Here is a 21,088-nt window from a genome sequence, read left to right as displayed (position 1 = left end):
ACTTACCGCAAAATTTGTTGTACTTTAAAATATGCCATTGATTTATCTAAAAAATCATCTGCAACATCATATCAGTAAATTCCTGCCCTTTTTGTGTTTCCTCTGACTGATTAAGAATGCAACCCAATTTTCAAGATTCTATGTCTCAGGATTCTAGTATTTTTTTTGAGTTTTTCGGAACTCACATGCAATACATTTACCAACAGATTGAGCCCACCGGGATCAAGTTTCAGGCGAGTTAAAAACTTGTTTCATTCATAAGACTGATGAGATAAACCTAACCAATGTTGCAAATTAAATTTGCTATGACAGTGAAGAAAGTGCCCGCACCTTCAGCCGATTGCGTGAAGATGACTTAACCATAAAATTTTTTAGCTTTTAAAAAATTCCATGGAGGAGAACGAACTTGTGTTTAAGTGGGGATGGTGCGAATACCAAGGGGGACCAAATTGTTTAAATATGAAAGCAAAAAAATTAATATCATTATTATGTCCAACGTGTGTCATAATTTTTATAATTGTCTAAATTACTGTGAAATCTGTACTATTTTCGACACTTACTAATGTTTCGGAAAAAAATATTTGTGCCCTTTTTATTCGTTTTTGCCCAGCCCCTCCCCCCCCCCCCCCCCGTTCAAAATTGCGTCCGGCGGCCCTGGAAAGAGAAGCCGTTTATTGCACAAAATGTCATGCATTGACTATAACACTACAACATATTTATTACCGGTAGAAGTGTTGCGAGAATTTTAGAATTTGTCTATAAATTTCAACGCTTGTGCCGCAAGTGTAGCATACCATAGACGCTACGCCAGTGAGTTTTAGGGAAAGAGGACATGCACTTAGACAGTTACTTGAGCATCAAGGCGTTCCAATTACAAGTACATTTGACATTGTTTACACCAGGGTGCTTACTCCTGCCCCAATCGCTCCTTCCCTACAACCCCAAAACTGCCACCCCCCCTCCCCCCCAGAGGCGTAAATGCAAATTTTGTTATGGGGGTGTTCTTTGAAGGGACCGAGTTTTTGCCACAACAGACCAATATTTGCGAAATAGATATTGTCGGGGCCGCTATTGCATTCCCCTTGAAATTTGCGCATCGAGCGCCTCGCATAGCACGGAAACAAGATAAAGCATGTACATATGGCGAAAAAGTTAATGTTGTCTGAAGGCATGCAAGGTTACTCATACAGACTTTATCATGGACCAAATGCATAAACCTATGCTCATTTAGTGATTACAAGTTGGGCATCTGGCCATCAAGAACAGATTTTCTTCATGTAATTACTTACAAAACCTTAGCTTTTTATCCTATTTTCATAATGTTGTTGAAAGTGTAGATTTCAAGCAGACGTCACTAGAGCTGTGAGGATAAGCTTAAAACACCTCAATGTTAATGGGAAAATATTTTTGTATTCCAAACAATAATTAAAGGCATCTGGAATTGAAGCAATGTTTGGTTTTGAAATGGAGCAATGGTTGCGGAAAACGTTTAACTCCACCTCAAGCGAGCCCTCATCTGGTTTGACACTTTGTTTGAAAAAGTTGCGTCAGTGATGACACATCCCTGGTAACCATTTCACTCTCAAATAGGGGTTTCAATGGTGAAATTGTGGGCTCAATAATCTTTAAAGCCATTTTTAAGTTATCGTCAAGCAACGATATCTGGGCGTCGAGCACTTGCAGAAATTCTTTGCGGTAAAATGCTGTGAAGTTTAAATGGATTGCAGTTTCTGGGGCATCGTCAATTCTTTGGTATTGATCATCAATACCAAGTTGAACAGTAAAAGCAATAGCAACATCTATTTGATGGTCGTATCAAGGGCCTCTAAAGCATCCACGATATTCAAATCGATAGCTTGAACTTGCTTTGTTAAGATTTTTGTCTTTGACATAACATTTCGGATAGACATTAATGCCACAATGAAGTCAAAAGACCTGACCTTTCCAATGAGATTCTTTGCTTTTATTTTGGTCTTTGCATTTGCTGATTCCATCTCCTTTACAGGGCCGTCGCTACGGGGGATGTGGGGGGTATGACACCCCTCCAGACCCTAACCTTGTCGGCAAATCTTCGAAAATGGAAGTTTTGTCGTCAACCTCTTGGAAACTGGCAAATTTTCAGAAGAAAGACAGAGAATTTTGCCACTTTCAAATAGATATCATCGGTTGTTGATGACAGCACCAGTCACAGTTGAAACTTATGAAAACCTAACGAGAATAATTGATGATCTTTCCGGCTCTCTCGTGCTAAAAGCCAGGCGCGGTCTGGCCCGGGTGGCAATGTGGCGATCCCCACCGGGCCCTCAGACATGTAAAGTAAAGAAAATTACGGGCCCTTTCTGCAAAAGTTTGAGTGGAAAAGATAATTTTCATAAACTGGAAACTACATACAGTCACAGCCAAGGCCCCTAACATGCGTGCTGGCTTCACAACTAAGCATCAAAATGTAGTCTGCGCGCAGGCCAAAGGGCCCCACTATGACCAACATCCACTATACAGAAATTCCTAGAGAAATCTGTCCTACTTCCTAGAGAAATAATTTGAAACTGTATGTAGAGATCAAGGAGCTGTTGTTTTTAGGTAGTTGTCTGGAGTCGCCATTGTTACACTTCTAGCTAATAATGACCTGCCACACATGATCAAACATTCCCTAGGGTCATATCACTTTAAGGGAAGAAAGTTGCGCAGGAAGAAAGCTTCTCAAATTGGGGAATTTTTGGAATCAACTTTGCGAAAGAAGCGAAATAGGAGCTTTGAAAAAACAAACTTTCGCGTTTTAGCGAAAACTATGAACTTTGCGTAAAAAACATTTCTATTCAATTGAGGTTTCCTTCTATTTTTATTCCACATGATACCAGCAAAACAACGAAAAAGATGTAAAATTTGTCCAACAGAATAATTCTTTGTCAAAATTTTCAAGAGGATCAACAGCAAAATTTTCTGGATATTTCACAAAAAAAATATTTCGAAAATTTAGTATTTCAGGAAGTTTTGCGTATCAACCATCCGCGATTTTAGACCATAAACGCTAAAGAACGCAAAGGTTCCTTCCCTTGCAAGTTTCTTCCCGTGAAAATTTCTTTCCGCAAAAGTTTCTTCCTTGAAAGTAGTAAGCAACAGTTAAAGGCCTTCCCCTGCTGCCCCTTTAGGTTTTGCTTTTCTCTGAAACCCTCTGCAAGGTGCATGCTTAAAAGTTATAATGAAGTTTTTCTGTTTGCTAATTGTTAAATGAACAACGTGTTTAGAATAATAAAGTTTGGTACAGACTAAGGAATCTGTATCGTTTTAAGTTCTCTCAAAGATGTTTAGTGTGAATAAGTTTGATTTCTGATTAAGGTCACTAGATTTAAAATTGTAGCCAAGATACTAACATCAGGGGCGAAACTACCGGGGGGTGTGGGGGGGGTGTGACACCCCCCCAATCCAAAAAATAGTCGATTTCGCAGGGCAATCGAAGATTTCGCAGGGCGCCAAGAAAAGCTTTATTGCCACGCAGAAATGCCACCTCTGAAGTTAGTAAAGAGCCGTTTAGGAATTTTGAAATGGAAATATCGTATTTGTTATGAACCTCCCTTCCTGACATTGCATTTTAGAGAACGGAACAGGTATGTAAGGAAAAGCTCCGTTATTTGCAAAGCGAAAGCATTTCTTACCGAAAGTCATAGCCAATGGTACCCTGGGTACCAGAGCCGCAAAAATTAAAATTAAAAAATTATGAGAGTGAGAGCTTCTCTCTTTGGTCAAGATAGGAATTTTTTATCATTTTTTCTATTATCTTTTAACAGTGCATGAACTTAAAAACATAATAAATCGTTAAAATACCGATTTTGTTTCATCTAATTGCTAACTTTTTCACGTATATTTTTATTATTTTTCTTTTATTTGCATTAATTCAGTAAATCATTTTTTGTATCATTGCAATGTTTTAATTTTGGATGGCCTTCTTGATACAAGAAACTGCACATTTCTGTTCAGGAAAAAAAAATTCTCCCAATCAAAACAACATCTTCCTCTGTCATTCACAACTACGTGCAATCTGAAACGAAAGGTTGCCGTTTCTTTCCTTCCCCAACGTCTAACACTAGAGTTTTAGCATGACATCCCCCTCCCGTTTTTTCCCAATTAACAATAATATTTTCAATAAACAATCAATTCTTTTAGCACAATAGTATTTTGCTAAATTTTTGTCTGAAAGATGCTTTTTAGCCCTTTTTACAAGGTATAATTTTAAAAAATTTCTTCACGTCGGACCCAACCATGGTGGGTCCTCCTACCTCACTAAACTCGACTCTTAGCCCCACTGGGTTAAATTTCGTTGCGCTGTCTACATCATGTACCCACTTCCCCCCACCCCCCCAATTAGCTGTTTATTAGCTTAATTTTGCAAACCAACATTAAATGAAGTGAATATAAAAAAACAATTTACGCTCGCGTAGAGAAATAGAAATTTCATAGGCAATGAAGTTTCAAGTTTGTTTTTTTTTGCTTAAAAGTTTGTCCTTGGTAAAGACCAGCGTACACTGGTAAAGTTTTCACTAGTAACCTATAGACAAACCGTTGCTACGAGGTCTGCAGGGCACCACTCAGTTTTGCAGGGCAGAAACCCTTTTCACCCCCCCAAAACTATTGGCCAAGTTACGCCCCTGACTAACATAGACAAATGAGAAGATGACACATGAAAGAAAAGAACATGCAGGTTGAATTTCTTGGCTCAATTTCAGAATACTATATATATATTTATTAAATAATCGTTTGAGGACCACGCCCGTATCTGTTGCCACGCCCATTTTGTCGGCAAACCACTGGTTTTGCACCCCCCCTTGGAAATTTTCTAGTGACGTCCCTGCTCCTTTTTTAAGGCAGAAACACTTCCGTCAAAAGTTGCCCAAACTGCTGTAATTGAGTCTAAGCGGGCAACCAGCGTGTTACGGAGAGATTTCTCTGCGCGAGTGCACCCTCTATATCCTTATCTTTCACTATTTGCTGGAGGGCAAAGTAGCGCTTGGTACTCGAGGTAAAAAAAACATATATTATATCCAGCGTGTCAAACAACTGCGATGACGGCACTAGCTTCAGAACTTTGCGCCATAGTTGTGTTAATCTTATGGGTGAGACAAGGAAAGTATGTTATATTCCTTTCAAGATATTTTGACATCATTGCTTGGCATCCTTTAAAATTTCCTGACATAGAAGCTGTGTAATCGTAGGATTGAAACACTATTGATTCAGTGTTGAATTCTTTGTTGCAAAATGATGTTAGAATGGTCTTTGCTTGTCCGTCTCCCGAAAGAGTAACGTGGCGTAGAAGTACAGAAAGTTGATCAAGGTGTGACGCATCTGGCGTAGTGTCAGCTACAATTGAGATAAATTGTGCAACTTCAACTTCTGACTTAATTTTCTCGTTTACATAGTCAGCCAATACCTCCAAGAATTCATTCTGTGAATTCCGGTTGAGATATGTTGCACGTTGCGGACATTCAGCAGCCTCATCCATCCAGTTTCAGTGTCTTGCAACTAGCAGTACCAGTTGGTGGAAATCGCCATTTGCTTCACTTTCAGATTCATGACCCCTGAAAATCAAACCTTGGCGGGCAAAAACGCGTGCAATATCTATTAAAATCTTGATAGCCTCTCTGCTTCTCTGCTTCTCTGCCTCTGCTTCTATGCAAATTTTTATCTTTTCTTTATTCAAGATTTTGTCTATGTGATTAAACTTGTGTTGAAATGTAACCAATGCGTCAAGCGAAGCTTTATGACTTTTGCTTGAAAAGTGGCCGGCTAACTTTCCCTGCTTTGACTTTCTTCTGCCCTTCATCTTGTGCCACTGACGGATCCTTCTACTGCCCAAGCATCATTACATTTTTCATGTCCAACTCTTGTTGGAAATAGCTGACGGAAAAAACAGAAGGCAGCATCCTTGACAATAGAATATTCCAGCTGGGGAAATTCAAGAAACCACTCCGAAGAGAACATGCATTGCTTGGAATGAGGAATGTCATTATTTCGAGGGTACAACCCAAGTTTGGATTGAAATGGTCCTAAATTGATGAGGAATTTTCTGTTTTCGTCTGTGATAATTTTACGTCTACTGCCTGGATCTTTACTTATGGGGATGAATTCTTTTACATTTGATGCATCAGGTTTTGGATTATTCATTGGCAGCTGATTAAGGCTGTTCTTTGCAACTGTCAGTAGAGAGGATGAAGTTGCTTTTACCTTTTCGGTTCCAATGATCAACTCTTCCAGAAGAACATTTTGCTGTGGAGCATCTGTTACAAAAGCTTTCTTGACCATTCCCTCGCATACGGAAATATGTTCACATAAAAACTTTAACTGCCAAATACAAGAAATCTAAGGAATTGGAGTATCGTCTTCTTGATCGACGTCAAAGTCTTAATCTCTTTGAACATCGTCTTCTTGCTGTGTGTCAGAAACTTCTTTCTGGCACGCATCCTGTAGGAAAGCATAAAATCTACACATTAATGTCAGCAATTTCACATAGCTTTGATAAACATATTAATCTCACATTGCTTGTGCTTGAGTGATAAAGCATAGCAAACTAAAAAATAACACTATATGTCTAGTTTCTCATTCTAAAATGAAAACATATTTTGACATTTTGATTGGAATTTCCAGGGCATCATCAATGTCCTGTACAACTCTTATAGTGAGTATCTAAAAATTTTTGGAAGATAAAAAAGTTTTTCTATTCAACATAATAGTGACTTGAGGGAATCCATACCAGTCTTGGTCGCTTCTCTTTGCATCTGGCAGTCTTCATTACCATTGCAGAGAAAGTATCGTCCAGGTTTCTTTTATGATTTAGTGCGATTTAGTATTCCTACGACAAAAATTGATTTATATTAACAACCACCAAAACAAAGCAGCAAATAAAGCAAATATAGCACGATTTAAGGCCACATTAAGCATGAAAATGATTTTCATATGAAATAATCAAAATTTAACTCAAATGAACTTTTAGTAGTCCAAATTTTCTGTAAAACATCCCATACTCCAACAATAATTTGTCTGAAATTAACTGTCCCAATGATTTTGCTTTTAATGAGTGCGCTTGTAGAGGCCCTTTTGGGCAAATGGTGAATTTCGAAGATTAAGTTACACGAATTTTCAACTTTGTCCTTTAATGTACCAAATTATTATTTTGATGCATCGAATGAATATCAAGGAACAAAAGAAATATTTTCGTGGAGCTTCAGGCCAAAATGAATTCCAGATAATAGGAAACTCTACGCAGCGGAGCATGGTTACACGAGGGTCGGTGCCAGGCACCATATTGTTTGAAAATTACCATTCACCATCTTGTTTGAAATTTGCCTTTCCTGCATCTTATGCGGGTTGCGAACCAAATGATTCCCTATGGTTTCAAATGATTCTCTTTGCTGTGTAGTTCGGATGAAACACTTGCTGTGAGATCCCGTGTTATCATTATCGAACGTTTTCTTGCAAAGAGCGCACGTCACTTTGTAGCGTATATGCGGCAGTTTATGTCATTGTCATTGTTCGGTCCCCTGTCATTGGCCCTTCCTAGGAAATGCGTCCACTATATGCCTTACTGCCATACAGCATGGTACCAGCAGAATTGAGACCAATTTTGGGTATGATAGACAAAAATACTAAGCACAGAGCTAGATCGGGACCGACTAAATCACTATTAAATTGCAACTGGGACATGGTGGTGAAATTATTGGGGGTGTCGACCCCCCAACACCCCTTAAATTGCGCCCCTGCAGCCCCCATCGCTCGTATTTTTCTCCAATTCATTCTCGTAACGCGCCTTCGTGGCGTGATGACAGATTCCCGCGCATGTTCGATCAGGAAGAATCAAAGCATTTGCTCTGTCACTTGCTGTACAAATATCGTCCATGGCATGGAAGAAGCAGATAAATCAGTCAGTCTGCTTCTTATATTTCCAGATTTTGTTTATAGAGTTTTGTGAAAGAATGTCGCTATGGCTAGGAGCGAGAAAGCGGCCAAATTTGTGCCCGTTCGCGACGAACGTGAGGAATTCAAGTGTAAAGGAGGGTAAGTTGATCCATATCTTTTTCTATGGAAGTATGTAGTCTGTCGTTGTGTTGAAAGATCGGGAAATCTTTTGTTTTGGGTTATTGTCCTATTGTCTCGATTATCATTTCCAAATGACAATCTTAGCGATACGAAATTTTTGTGATCATGTATTTTCAATGATCAGTATCCGTATCATCCTTTATCGCTCTTCATAACCTTTATGTCTATCGTCTGAATCTATAAAGTAATCCATACAAATCAGAAATAATAATTTGAAAAAGTTTAGGCCCTTAGTTTAGGCCACTGACGGAAAAACTCATCAGTATGCTGTTAACAAATGATTCAGTTCTTGCCAGTTTCAATACACACCCAAAGTTTACCATTGCCTAATTTGCTTTTGAGTTCAGAAGACGTAAATTTGGTTGAAAAATTATTGCGTGGAAATTATCTTCATTTGCTGATAACAATTTTAATTAACTTGTGAAAGTATTCCCTTAGTGTTGTTGTAATCACTCGCATTGATCGTTTTAAGCATACTTGATGAAGTACACAATATCACAATTATTCTTATGAAAGTGGTGCAATTTTTCTAAGTACATTACACTCACACTGTCTAATGTACTCACAAATATAGAAGTCAGCTGACCACATAGAGTATTTGAAATTTTTCAAGTGAAGCTAAGGTTCCAGAAGAGGAAGGGAGAGTTGAAGAAGGGCAAAGCAGTGCAAATAATGCCTTGATTTGAAGTCTCTTGTCAAGGCTAACCGGGGCTGGAAAACTTGAATATGCCCTCAGCTACGCTGGACTTCTTGTGCTTGCACCTAACCGAAAATACAGAGGAAGTTTATATATTTCACTATAGTAATATATATATATGGACATCCCATTCACAGCTCTAATGCTTCCACTTCCAGGTCACAGGTCACAGCATAATGTTTCGTTGGTCACATGTTAGCAAAATCATACATTTCTTCCAACCTAGAGGCTAACAGATTCAAAAAGGGTGACTTCGTAGGAATCAAAGTCCAGGGGCAATGCCAAAGATCTTTTAGAGGGGTTAAAAAGTGAGTTTTGCTGACAAAAGAGGGCCTGTCTCATTCATTAAGAGTTTTGCCAAAAGATAAATACTATATATTAGATGCTGCTTTTATGCGTTTTATGTTTCAAAGTTCATACTTTGATGCCACACTTTGAAAGTTCAACTACTTCAGAAATGTTGGTGTGTTATAATTGTTGCAAAAAGGTTACAGGAAGAGTACAAAGAAAGCTTCTTTTGCTCAGCAAATATCCTTAATGTGCTGATTGACTAAAAGATGGGGGTACTGCATCCCCCCTTTGGTGATGCGCCTGTCAAAGTCCCATCAAATTAGAAAGTGTAAGATCAAAGTCTCATCAAATTTTGTCTCCAATTTTTTTAATAGGTTTTTTCGCCCTTGTCATTGGATTTTCATGGAAATTTGAGTCAAGCTATTACTGGCAGATAGAAAATTGTTTATTGGGGTCTTTTATTACCGATATAGGACTTAAGATAGTGCCTTGTGCTTTAAAAACCTTTTCTGCTAGAAAAAGCTTAGCACTTCACATGGGCGCTTTTCAGCAAAATTTCTTAATATGATGGAAAATATATTTGTGGATTGTGGATTGCCAATAAAAAAAACGCAAAACCCTTTGTCTTTTCTTGTTTTATTCATTATAAAGAGGCTCTCCAATTGCACTCTGTCTTTGCTAATACCAGCCCAGCCTTGGTGCTCATCTTCTCTGTAAATATAATTGGTGATAGTGCATTTGTTGTAGGTTTTTTCAATTATATTGATGTACTTATTGTGTGTATCATATTTCTCTAGAGCATTGAACTCAGCTAGATTATGAATTAAATCGTAGGCCCTCTGATAATCTGGGTTTATGATAATCGTAGGTCCTATGATATGAGCCATTCAATATTCTTTGATCTTGCCCAGTCACCTCTTTGAGATGCTGCTTGCTGATATTCTACAAGTGTACAAACAAGTCTGCCTTCAATATTTTTGCAAATATCTTGTAATTTTATGAAACTAAACTGATTGATTTGCAGATTACCATGTTTTTTGTCTCCTTTTTTGAAAATTATATCAACTTGCAGGTGTGTAGGAACCAGGTAAGAAGTTTGGGGAGGGCTGTAAATTGAGGCAGTATTTTTAAATGACATGACACAGGCCTGGCCGTTTGTATTTTTATAGGTGAGTTGTGAATCGCTCCCCTCATTTGCTGAGGCGAGCTAAATCAGTAACACATAGAATGTACTTTAAAGACAATCAACAGATGACTTAAGCCCCTTTAGTATCTGTTGGTTGCCTTCAAGAGCCTCAGTCAGGAGTATGCTGTTTTATTTCTTTCAATTTGTATTTGCTTTAACCATGAATTAGGCACCCCCTTTACTTGAAGTATTTAAAAGAACAGACTCTCTCAGTTTCATGTAAAGCTGGCACAACACAAAAACAACAATTCTCTTGCCAAACAATCTTTTTGTTGTACAGAATTTGAAAATGGCTTTGAAAAACAAATTTTGAATCAAACTTAAGTTATTCCTCTAGCACTCTTCAAAGTAAAAACATCAGAAGATGGATAAAAAATTATACCCTATAATATTCAGTTTTGGATCGAAATAGACCAATCAGAAAACGCGAGCACATGACTGTTGAGGTTGTCCAATCAGTGCCAACTTCCTAGTGAAAATGTTACCAATGGAGTCCTAAGGTGAAAATGAACTCATTCTGTCTACACAAAAGCGGTCTGTAATGTTTAAATAGTGGATAGATTCACAAACTGCTAGATGAAATGATGATCAGGCTTTGCCAATAATGCGGAACATGTCACCATTGTAGTTTATTGTAGTTTGTCACCATTGGAATTCCACATTTTGGTTGTCGTTTTTTATCTGCAAGACAGTACCCTGTTCTCTTTGAGGGATAGTTTTGTTTCTATTGCTGGAAGGGACTTGCTGTTTTATTATATCCCCCAATATACAGTTCCTACAAATTTCTTCAACTTTCCTTCCAAAAATATGCCTGTTTTCTTAAGATTGAAAGGTTCTAATTCCTACAAACGTACCTTTCGCTTAACTATCCTTTTCCAAATAGATCGAAGTTCATGCCTATCATAACGAAAACCACCCAACAAGCAAAAAGTTAATTGCAAAAAATGCAATGACGGGAGAAATCGCTGTTACAAAAATAAACCAATTAACCCTTGTAAGTTTTCAGGATTCTCTGAATAGGAAAAGGGCAAATGAATGGAAATTTTAGGGGAGCGAATCTTCCTTTATGTTCTGTTTAGGAGAGCAATTCATAGCTCACCTCAGGTTGTGAGGGGAGCGTGGAGGCGAGCACGAGCTATCGCTTGCCTCAAACAGCCTGATGTCAGTCACAAAGTAAGGGAAATAGTTAGTATACAGCAGGGCTCACTAAAAATATTTTGTGCCTGCCAGCAGAAAGCTGAAAAGAAGTGTGCCTAGAACTGAAATAGGGTTCTCTTTATGGTCAGGATTGCTAAACTGTAAGTTTGCCCTTTTTTGCTGAGTTATCAGTTAAGCCAAGTACTGTTACACAAACTTATGTTTGTCAAACACAGATACCATATATCATCATGAACTACAACTGGGCAAAAAACTGAACAAATGAAATAACAATTGCTGAGGGCGATATAAGATAGTGTGATTTGTAAAATGAAATGAATTGATCTAGTTTTTATCGCCAGATGTTTTGGGTTGTCAAGCAGTCCTATTGGTATTATTGATTTCATCAAATAAATCCGTCTTCATTAAGAAAAGCTTTCAAATATCTTAAACACTTTGCTTTAAATAAGGCTTTTGGTTCGATTTTCAACATCTTTTTTCAAAGTTTTGAACATGGCCAGATTTTTTAATTTGAAATTTCAACATTACCTGGCTTTTTTAATTTCCAATGTATTAAATCTTTGCCATTGGTCTATTTCCAATAGGTTTTGTTCAAAGTTACTCAGTCAACATAGTAACTTTGTAGAAATTTAGAAGTCTTCTTTGTGTATTGTTCTAGTTAGTTACTTTAACTCCGAAAGTTGAAGAGCTAGAGGCATTTTCATGTTTTTGCTAGCTGTCAAGAGTTTCTTCTTGGTGAATTCATTAGAGGAGTATATAGATTTTCTCTAATACATCAGACATGCACACTTTTACTTTTACTTTATTTTTCTTTATCGCAACAACGCTATAGTTACAAGATGCTGTGCTCTATTTTATTATTTAAGTTTAAAGGGGCATGCTCAAATGAGTTCTTCAAGTCATCATATAATGCCCAAAGATACAAAGGATCGAATAGATGCGAAAGGTCTATTTCATCAAGAGAGAATAGAGAATAAGAGACAAGGAGGCAACTTCATTTTGGCTATTGACAATCAAACTGGCACCATTAAAGTAATGATCTCTGTCATTTGAACATTATAACCTTTAAAATTTTATCCAAACTTTCAATTTCAATGCTAATGAAGACATTAACAAAAAGCTGGACAATAAAAAGATAAACTAAGTAAAAATCAATAAAGAAAAGTGCCTGCAGAAATTCAGAGCATGAGCTTCTATGCTTGCAAACGCCCTTCGCGTGCCTGCATAGATTATTGAGGTCTGGTATACAGTCAGAATTTTATGTTCATGCTGATTATGAAATCACAGTCAATTGCTTTAGGTAAGGATTTTTCAAGTAGAGTTATAAAATTGAGAAGAAGGGGCAAAGTTACCCCTTTGAGCACTACAGGCTCTCTTTTTCTTGAACTGGCTGTAAAAACCACTTGCTGGCATCCAGGGGCAGAGCCCCAGAAGCTTCACCATTTCTTCAAAATTTATCAATTTTAAGAGCATTATCGAAGTATGTCCAAGTCGAAAGGGCAAAGGGGAGTCATTTGTACCCAACAACCTTTCTACTTTTGCTCCTCTAATTAATCTACTTTGCTTACCTCAAATCAAGAAGGAGATTAAAATCGACCAAAAACATATTCTTTTTTGTATTTCTTTATCCTTTCCTCTGACATTCTTCTGGAAGAATCTAGGGCTGTTTTCTCTTGATTAATAGTTTTAAACTGTAAAGGTTGCTGTTTTTCTCTCTTTCACTTGGTTTCATTGGAAAATCTGATCTCCTACTAGAGCTATATTGCTCTTTATTTTGCTTGCTACATTTCAATGTCATTGATTGGTTGTACATTTTTGGCTTCTGATCTGTTTTTTTGCTGAAGACTTCTGTCTGAGTAAATGCAAATTCAGTCTCTTTCTCCGAGTATGAAGGCTCCAAAATTTGTTCAAGTTTAGCAACAGTACTGAAGAGATCACTATTTTGTTTTTCTGAATTGGGGGTCCATGTCTTTGGCCCACAAGTTATTAGCACAATTGCCACAATTTTTATTTTTGGTCTTGTAATTTTATATTAACATCTTAAAATTTTATATTCGTTTAATAAATCTCGATTCCTCCAGATATGCATACAGAGCTCTTCAAATGTTAATTAATGATGCAGATTCCGGTGTTTCTAATTGGGTCAGTATTGTCCGTTCCCTGATGACCCTTTACAGAATACATACAACCGATAACTTCTCTATCGTGAAATCAAAAGTGTCTTCCCATTTTAGGTCAAAAGTTATGGAAAATTTAAAAGAACAAATTATTCTCAATAAAAAGCTTTGTACATACGCATCTTTCAAAACTGTTTATAAGTTTGAGGATTACTTAGACTTGATACCTAGCAGAAAGAAAATATCCAACTTTGCAAAACTATGTCTCAGTGCTCACAATCTCAGGATTGAAACAGGTAGATATGGGAAGAATCCTATTCCTAGGATTGATAGAAAATGTCAGTATTGTCAATCTTTTAATAAAACTGCTGTGGAGAATGAAATTCATTTTTTATTAGTTTGTCCCCTTTACGAGACTGCTAGGAATTCTATGTTATCTATGATTTATTCAAAATTTCTCAGAATATCATTCCTTGACCTTTGTGATAAGTTTATTTGGTTGATGAGTCAAGAAGATACAGATTGTCTGATATCAATAGCTAATTTTATATCGCTGGCTTTTGCATCACAGGAATCTTTTGGGAAGTCCTCTACGTGTATATCCCCGTAACGTAAACTTTCTAGCTCGTCATCATTTTTTCATCTGTTTATCTTTGTATTAGCTGTTTGCTGTTTTCTGAGATTTATTGTTAATTTGTAATTATGTTAACTTCTAAGTTTAGTAATTCTGTTGGCTGTTTTCTGACATTTATTGTTAATTTGTACTTATGTTCTGAGATTTATTGTTAATTTGTAATTATGTTAACTTGTTATATTGTAATTGTGTTTGCGATGGGCCATTTCGTCCTACAAGCCTTATTGTAAAAAAAAGTAATTAAAAGATAAGAATAGGCCTGATCCATTTATTTTTGCCTCATATTAATTTGGTACTTAAATTCATTTCTTGAATTTTTGCTTGCACCAGGGTGCATCAAAAAATGTTTTTTCAACAATAATGTTTTGATTCATCTATGTGTACTTAATTATTAGTGTAGCTTGGCAGCTCACAGTTCACCTAGCAAAAAGAATGTCAAGGTCTTTACAAATCTAATAATTACCCAATTTTATATGGCAAGTAGGTCTATTAATCTTGATACATTGCCCCCATTTTGTCACTAGTAATGATTAACCTAGGGTTATAAATGCTTGATCTACTTTTTCTAAAGTAGCTGTGACATTGTGATACATAGGGCAGCAGCCAGAATGTCATCATTCAGCAAAAGGGATACTGCACAGGGGCATGGCCTCCATATTGTCCAACAGCCTGCTTCCATCTCTATTTCTCTCTCCATTCTATCCACTGCCACTAACCCAACCTTTCTTCGTAATGTGACCAATTGATCTTTAGAGGGGGTCTGCCAGCTGTGAGTTCCCTTTCCATCACTTCATCCAAACTATTGCTAAGAGCTTCTTCCTCACCACATCTTACAATTTGTATCCACAACTTCAAGCTCTTCTTTTCTTTAGATGCAAATACTGCTGGTCAAAGTCATTTCCTATTGATGATAATGCACAGGATTAAAACCCCCACATATACCAAATGGTTGTTTACACAGATTGCTAATAAAGCAGTTTGGGGGCATATTGGATATGTCTGCTCCAATCGAATCCTCACTGAATTGCCACATTTAAGCCTTTTTTGGTAGTGGCTATCCTATTGCAAATGCTTTTTTCTATTTTATCTTTTATTTTTTAAGCAGTGCTCTGAAACATTTTTCAAACATTTTTTTACATCCTACTTTCTCACAAATGCAACTAAATGTAAAATTCGTGCATTTTTCTATAAAAATGTACCCATTGCTTCTGTCAAGCAATTTTTTCACCGTAACAATGGCCTCAACCGTTGATATGAGTAATAACTGACTCAGCGCCTTTTTGTATTTTAGTGGGAAGAAGAAAGGAAAGGGAAAATTTATCAAAAGCAGCAGTCTTGACAGTGATGGGTTTTTGGATATAAAGAGCTGTATTCAAGATGAAAGGTAAGGGTTGCTTATATAAAAAATGGTCAAATCGCATGAATTATGATCGCATAGTGGGGGATTAAGGTTGCATTGATTTAAGAACCCGGTATATATCTGAAAGCTGAGTCCCCTTGTTGATGCAGAAAATTGGCAGATTTCTACTTTTGATATTGTTTTTCGCAACATTTTGTGCAAAAGCCCCCCCTTGCTATTTTGATAGCATTACACAACTGTTGAAAACGTAAGGAAATACAGATAGAGAATATATGTTATAACGATCAACGAAAATATCAACCGAGATGCTTATTAAAGTATTGTAGAGTGTATTGAGGCACTTGAAAGGAGAGAAGCGCTTTATAAGCGTCCTGTTCACTTGCACCTGGCAGCTTTTTCGACCAAATGAAACTGTATAAAACCGTTACGTCTAAAAAGGACATCTTAAAGTATCATTTTTTACGAAGAAAAATCAGGAATTTTAACCTCTGGTGACTCAGTAATTGAAATTGAAACATTGACTCAGCTCAGACGGTGATATGATCTTTGGTCCTATTTTAAGACACTTTCTTTAATTCGTGATGCGCAGTCATACATATGATTATGTATCAAATTACTATGATTACAACTATGGACCTTGAATACAACTGCGTAAGGCCTATCTTCGCTTTGTTTTGCTGGTGCTGCATACAGGCTAAACAATAGGAAAATACTTACCGTTTGAAGAAGATCTTGCATAAGTTAATTATTAACGGAGAAAATGTTGTTGGATTGTTTAGCATGCGAATGGTGTCAAATACTCTGTGATAACTGCCCATTTGTTGGTGTAACAATTGTGTATTCAAGAACAAATAGACCTTCTTTCCTAATTGCTAGCTTGTCGTGCCATTGGAGCACCTGTTCTTTAACAGCAGGGGTAACAACTAATCCTTGGAAGCTTAAGTGTTCGTAAGAGAGAGTTGTATTTTCGGGTTGATGGACCTTGAATTTCTGCAGCTGTGTTTTGCAAGGTATAAGAAGTCAGCAGAAGCTGATAAACGATTTCTCTTTGCGATGCGATTCATTAGTACACCATAATTAACAAAATATACAAGGTATTTCAGAAAACATTTACTCAATATTATTTATTCCAAAATATTTATTCTGCACTTGCAAAAGAAATATCTGGAGATGTTTCGTATGTCCAATTTTTTTATGTCACTTTGTTAAACCATGGAAGTGAATTATCAAGAAAGGCAAAATTCGCCAGTTGATGTTTTGTTTTGAATAATGGTTTTTTAAAGAAAAGTCAAAAGTAATAAGACTTTTAAAGATGATTTTTTAACCATATACACAGAAGCTTCAGGTTGTAATTTATTTATAAGTGGAGTCTGTTCTTGTGTTTTACTTTTCAAAAGACATGCATTCTCGCATTATAGACGCCCAACCTTTTTTTACTTAATGCAGGATTTCCTGATTTTATTTCAATTTCTTTGCTTCACAGTAGTTAAGCTGTCTTTTGAAAAGCCTTTTTCATGCATATTTCTTAAATAGCGCTATTTTTAAAGTATTTTTTCAAAATAATAGTGAAGCATGCCCTGCATAGGCCGTTTAGTGCATCGTTGTTACTCAGATATTTTCATTATTTATTGTTTTATTGAATATGACTTTAATTTCCCACCCGCAGCCGATCAATGTTATTTTCTATTTCTCGTTGTTATCCTAATGTCTTGTCTGTTTGATTATTGAAAGCGCGTGTTTATCTGGGATTCTCTTTGTTCGCTCTGTTGCAAATTGTGAGGATTATTATTCATCGCTTTGTTCCAAAGAATTCACAGTTGAACTCGATTTTCACCATCCCATCTGTCTCCTGTCCTTGGACTGTACAAGGATAGGTTTGATCTTTGAACCAGCTCAGCAGATGCAGTTTTTTATCAGGCAAGATTGACATATATTTTGTTAAGTTAACCGAAAGACTGCACATCTCAGACCGACTCTTCCTTGCCAAGGTAAAATTTTATTTGCGTGTATTCATCGTTTTACTTGAATGAATTATTCACCAAAGTCTTGAACGTAGGATTTCAGCGGGTTACGAAATAGACTTACACTGTAACACTAAATAAAGTTTCTTTGAATCCACGACGTCGATTCTCGTTACTTTATAATTTCTTCACGTTAAATTCGGCCATATAGATCTGGCCTAGTTGTCGACCTTATTTCATGTCGATCAAAAATGTCGTCGCTTTCCTATTTTTTTTATTTTTTAGGAAACTTTTTAGTAGGTTGGTAGTTTTCTGCCTTTGATTTTCTTTCCCGTATATTTAACGTTAGAAACAGTGTTTTTAAATTTGTAATCATTGTTCTGTTGGATCTCAACTATTTGGACCTTTATTCAGTATTGAATATTTTTTTTCCATGGGAACATGGGACCTGTACTTTCTAGAGTCTTTTGTAGCTGAATCAGTGATGAATGAGATGCGTTGGTAGTTTTATTTTTTATAATTTGAATAATTACCTTTGAATCCCCTGAAAATGTCCTAATTTTTCAAAAATTCTTTTTCTGATTTTATGCTTATAGTAAAATGGTTTGTAGTATCGCAAGGTTATTAGACGGAAAAACGATTGGCCCTTAAAGATGCCTTGTACATCCAAAAATGCCCCTGATTGGCAATGTGGTCTAAAAATGCCCTTGATCGGAAAAGTCGTCAAAATAAAGTCAAATTAAACGGCAACGATAAGTTTTTTCCATTATGAAACCTCGCGTGGTCTTAAGTACGAAGGTCATGTTCCCATCCATTTAAAAGGATTGTGCTCCTACTAATAAAAAAGTCGATTGTCATTTCTCGTGCCACTAGGCAACGATTAGTCTATAGGATAAAAGACTTTTCCATCTCTTTGTCGCATTGTTCTATCCATCATGATGTTGAAAGGCCTTGCAAATTTTTTGTGCAGCCAGAACGCAATTTTTTTACATCAATAGAGAGCAAAAAAATGCAGATAAAGAAAATTTTGGTATAGAGTGTTCTTAATAAAAAACGATTCTAGACTTTAAAGACTTTCACACTTGGTTGGTCAAACTTTTTTTATAGAATTTCTTAGAATTACAGTTTTATAGAATTACAGTTTACAGTTTTAGGATTAACTGTTTTTTTAGTCTATAAAATCAGACTTAGAGGCTTTCTTGGCAGTATCTGAGGACACAAATTTGCAGATTCTTCCTTTGTCATAATGTGAAAATTATCTTCCTTGTGCTATCCTTTCTCACAACAGCTGATATTCTCTGATTCTGTTACGTTTTTGATGGTTTATCCGTTAACAAATATACCTTGCTAGCAAGGTTTAGGCCATACATTAATGAAACTACGTCTTTTGGCTTTGGCACCAAGTTATTCTTGATTGGGTTTCTCCATCAATATCCTTAGTCAGGCACGCATTCCAAAGATTGTACAATTTTTATATTAAGTGATAACTTTTTCCCGACCCGCGGTTACGCCGGCCCTAGTGAATAATCAAAATAAAGAATGAGGCGACAGGGCCTGTCTTCGGCATCTTGCCCCTAAAACGATTAATGCCAAAGTCAACTTCATGTTATTTATCATAGAACCGCATGTATCTCCAAACTCATGTCTTATAAAAGTCGTGATTTATCAAGTACGCGGGAACAAACTACACAGTTTTATAGAATGATTGTCTTGACAGTAAACATGAAAAATATCAGAGTGGAAAATCCTAGAATAACTGTCAGTACACTATAACTTGCACCATTTCCTTTTTCTTATTTTTTCTGTCCATGATATCCATTCAGTATTTATCCTTGTTTTAAAAAATTATTAATCTTCATTACAAATAGATAAGAAATATGAACAAATTAGAATTATAAAACATGTACTGTTTTTCCATGGATTGGGGGCACTAAAAGATTTATTTCCTGAGGTTAAAAAAATTATTTCTAAGCTCATTCTTATATCGGATGAGTGTGCCAGACTCTATAATATGTAAGACCAATGTAATTAAAACTCTTTTTATTGTAGCCCTGATTCCTCTTGTTTTAGAATCATGATAAGTGTTTCGAACATTCTGATCGTGAGCTAGTCAAGTATGGCGTACCACAGGGCTCTATTTTTGGACCGTTGTTGTTTCTACTACAGATAAACGATCTCGTCAAATCGTCAAAAGTGTGGAGAACTGCAGCATTCAAATGTATGCTGATGACACGGTCATCTACACATCACACAGCAACATTAGCGCCATCGAGCATACCTTAACATCAGAGATGAACAATGTCTCTAAATGGCTAGACAAAAACAGGCTCATCATCAACTTGAATAAAGGAAAAATGTAGTCACTCCTATTAAGCACAGAAAAACGTCTTTCTTCGAAAGATCCAATGGAAATGTAAATGAATAAAAAACTTATAAAAGTTGCTAATGGGCACAAGTACCTTGGAGTTTGGCTGGAACCAACATTAAATATGAATGAACACCTCCGAAGAGAATTAGCAAAAGCAAATGCCTGAATAAAGCTGTTGTCCCGCGTGCGTGATTCATTGTCGGTTTTTGCTGCTAAGGCGGTATACAATTCATTCATTCTACCAAAAATGCTTAACTGTTCAACGCCAGTTATCAAAGTTTCTGATACAATGATGAAGGAATTTGAAAGTGTAGAAAATAGAGCGCAAAAAGTAATATATGGATTGCAGACAGACAACAGATTTGGCCTTATTTCGATCAATAAATAAAAAAAGATGAAAGCTGCAGTACAGATGTTCAAATCTCATCAAGGAACTTTCATACCAGCCCTCAGAAATTACGCAGACAATGTTGACCATCAACACAAGAAACAATAAATTATTGCTTAGACTGCCTTTGGTTAAAACAGAAATTGCGAAGAGGTCCCTTTACTTTCAAGGACCGTGTTGTTTTAACGAACTTCCACAAGACATACGTCCCTGAAATCGCTTGTTATTCTTAAATCAAAGTTGAGAGAACATTTTTAATCGTAAGAGAGATTGTAAAGTAGAGAATGATCTTAAAGCTTTAATTCCAAGATTCTGATTGTAAGTAACTCCTTTTTAAAGTTTAGGTTTTTTTAATATTGTATATGATTAAGACAGGGCCCTTATTGACAACAGCACCTTTGTTGCTGAAAAGGCAACCCTGTATAAATAGTTATATTATTATTATTACTATTACCGTGTCGTTTTTTTTTCAGGCCCCAGAAGCCTCATCCTCTGCGGAGCCCAATGCGCAGCTTTTTTAGGAATAATACAATCCCACGATCTCTTAAAGCGGCAGAGACCGACCCAGGCTCCAAGCCATTAACTATTTCTCCTGGTGGTAAGTGCTTTTCTATCTTCTTTTAAACTGAAATAAGCAAGGTCTTTCATTTGAAATTCAAAATTTTCTCTTAAAAAATAGAGGTTATCATGAAAGTTTGGCCACAGAAATGCTAAAATGTTTTGTATCATGAAATGTATCATAAGCAAATTTAAAAGCACTTTAAGCAGAAAATGCATTTAATTCAATCAAAATCTGACCAATGAAAGGTTCAATGAAAGATTTCTGCCAACATCTGGGTCATG

The 21,088-nt window shown here is 36.5% G+C and overlaps 1 protein-coding gene and 1 pseudogene across 4 annotated transcripts in view; one reads left to right on the top strand and one right to left on the bottom strand.

Annotated features, from left to right (window-relative positions):
* Positions 1 to 5,044: 5,044 nt before the first annotated feature.
* LOC148958579 (uncharacterized) lies at positions 5,045 to 16,383 on the bottom strand (annotated as a pseudogene). Its single transcript, XR_016144533.1, has 3 exons — positions 16,246 to 16,383; positions 6,743 to 6,841; positions 5,045 to 6,453 (listed from the first exon to the last, which is right to left on the bottom strand). The product of XR_016144533.1 is annotated as an uncharacterized LOC148958579 (transcript).
* Positions 7,824 to 21,088, top strand: part of LOC135691560 (ankyrin repeat and fibronectin type-III domain-containing protein 1) — a 50,399-nt gene continuing 37,134 nt past the window's right edge. The window contains exons 1-3 of one of the 3 annotated variants that reach the window (XM_065209436.2): positions 7,824 to 8,043; positions 15,460 to 15,552; positions 20,719 to 20,843. In XM_065209436.2, coding sequence (XP_065065508.2) covers positions 7,970 to 8,043; positions 15,460 to 15,552; positions 20,719 to 20,843 — 292 coding nt within the window. In that variant the 5' untranslated portion in view covers positions 7,824 to 7,969. Of the gene's footprint in view, positions 8,044 to 15,459; positions 15,553 to 16,469; positions 16,623 to 16,810; positions 17,517 to 20,718; positions 20,844 to 21,088 lie in introns of those variants that run through there. The other 2 variants (XM_065209438.2, XM_065209437.2) reach the window with 2 other exon arrangements.

Source organism: Rhopilema esculentum, chromosome 13 (genome assembly GCF_057945365.1).
Source record: "Rhopilema esculentum isolate cy_ngs chromosome 13, ASM5794536v1, whole genome shotgun sequence".
NCBI lineage: Eukaryota > Metazoa > Cnidaria > Scyphozoa > Rhizostomeae > Rhizostomatidae > Rhopilema > Rhopilema esculentum.
The sequence above is the reverse complement of the archived record's forward strand: the minus strand, read 5'-3'. Positions and strand labels throughout refer to the sequence as shown.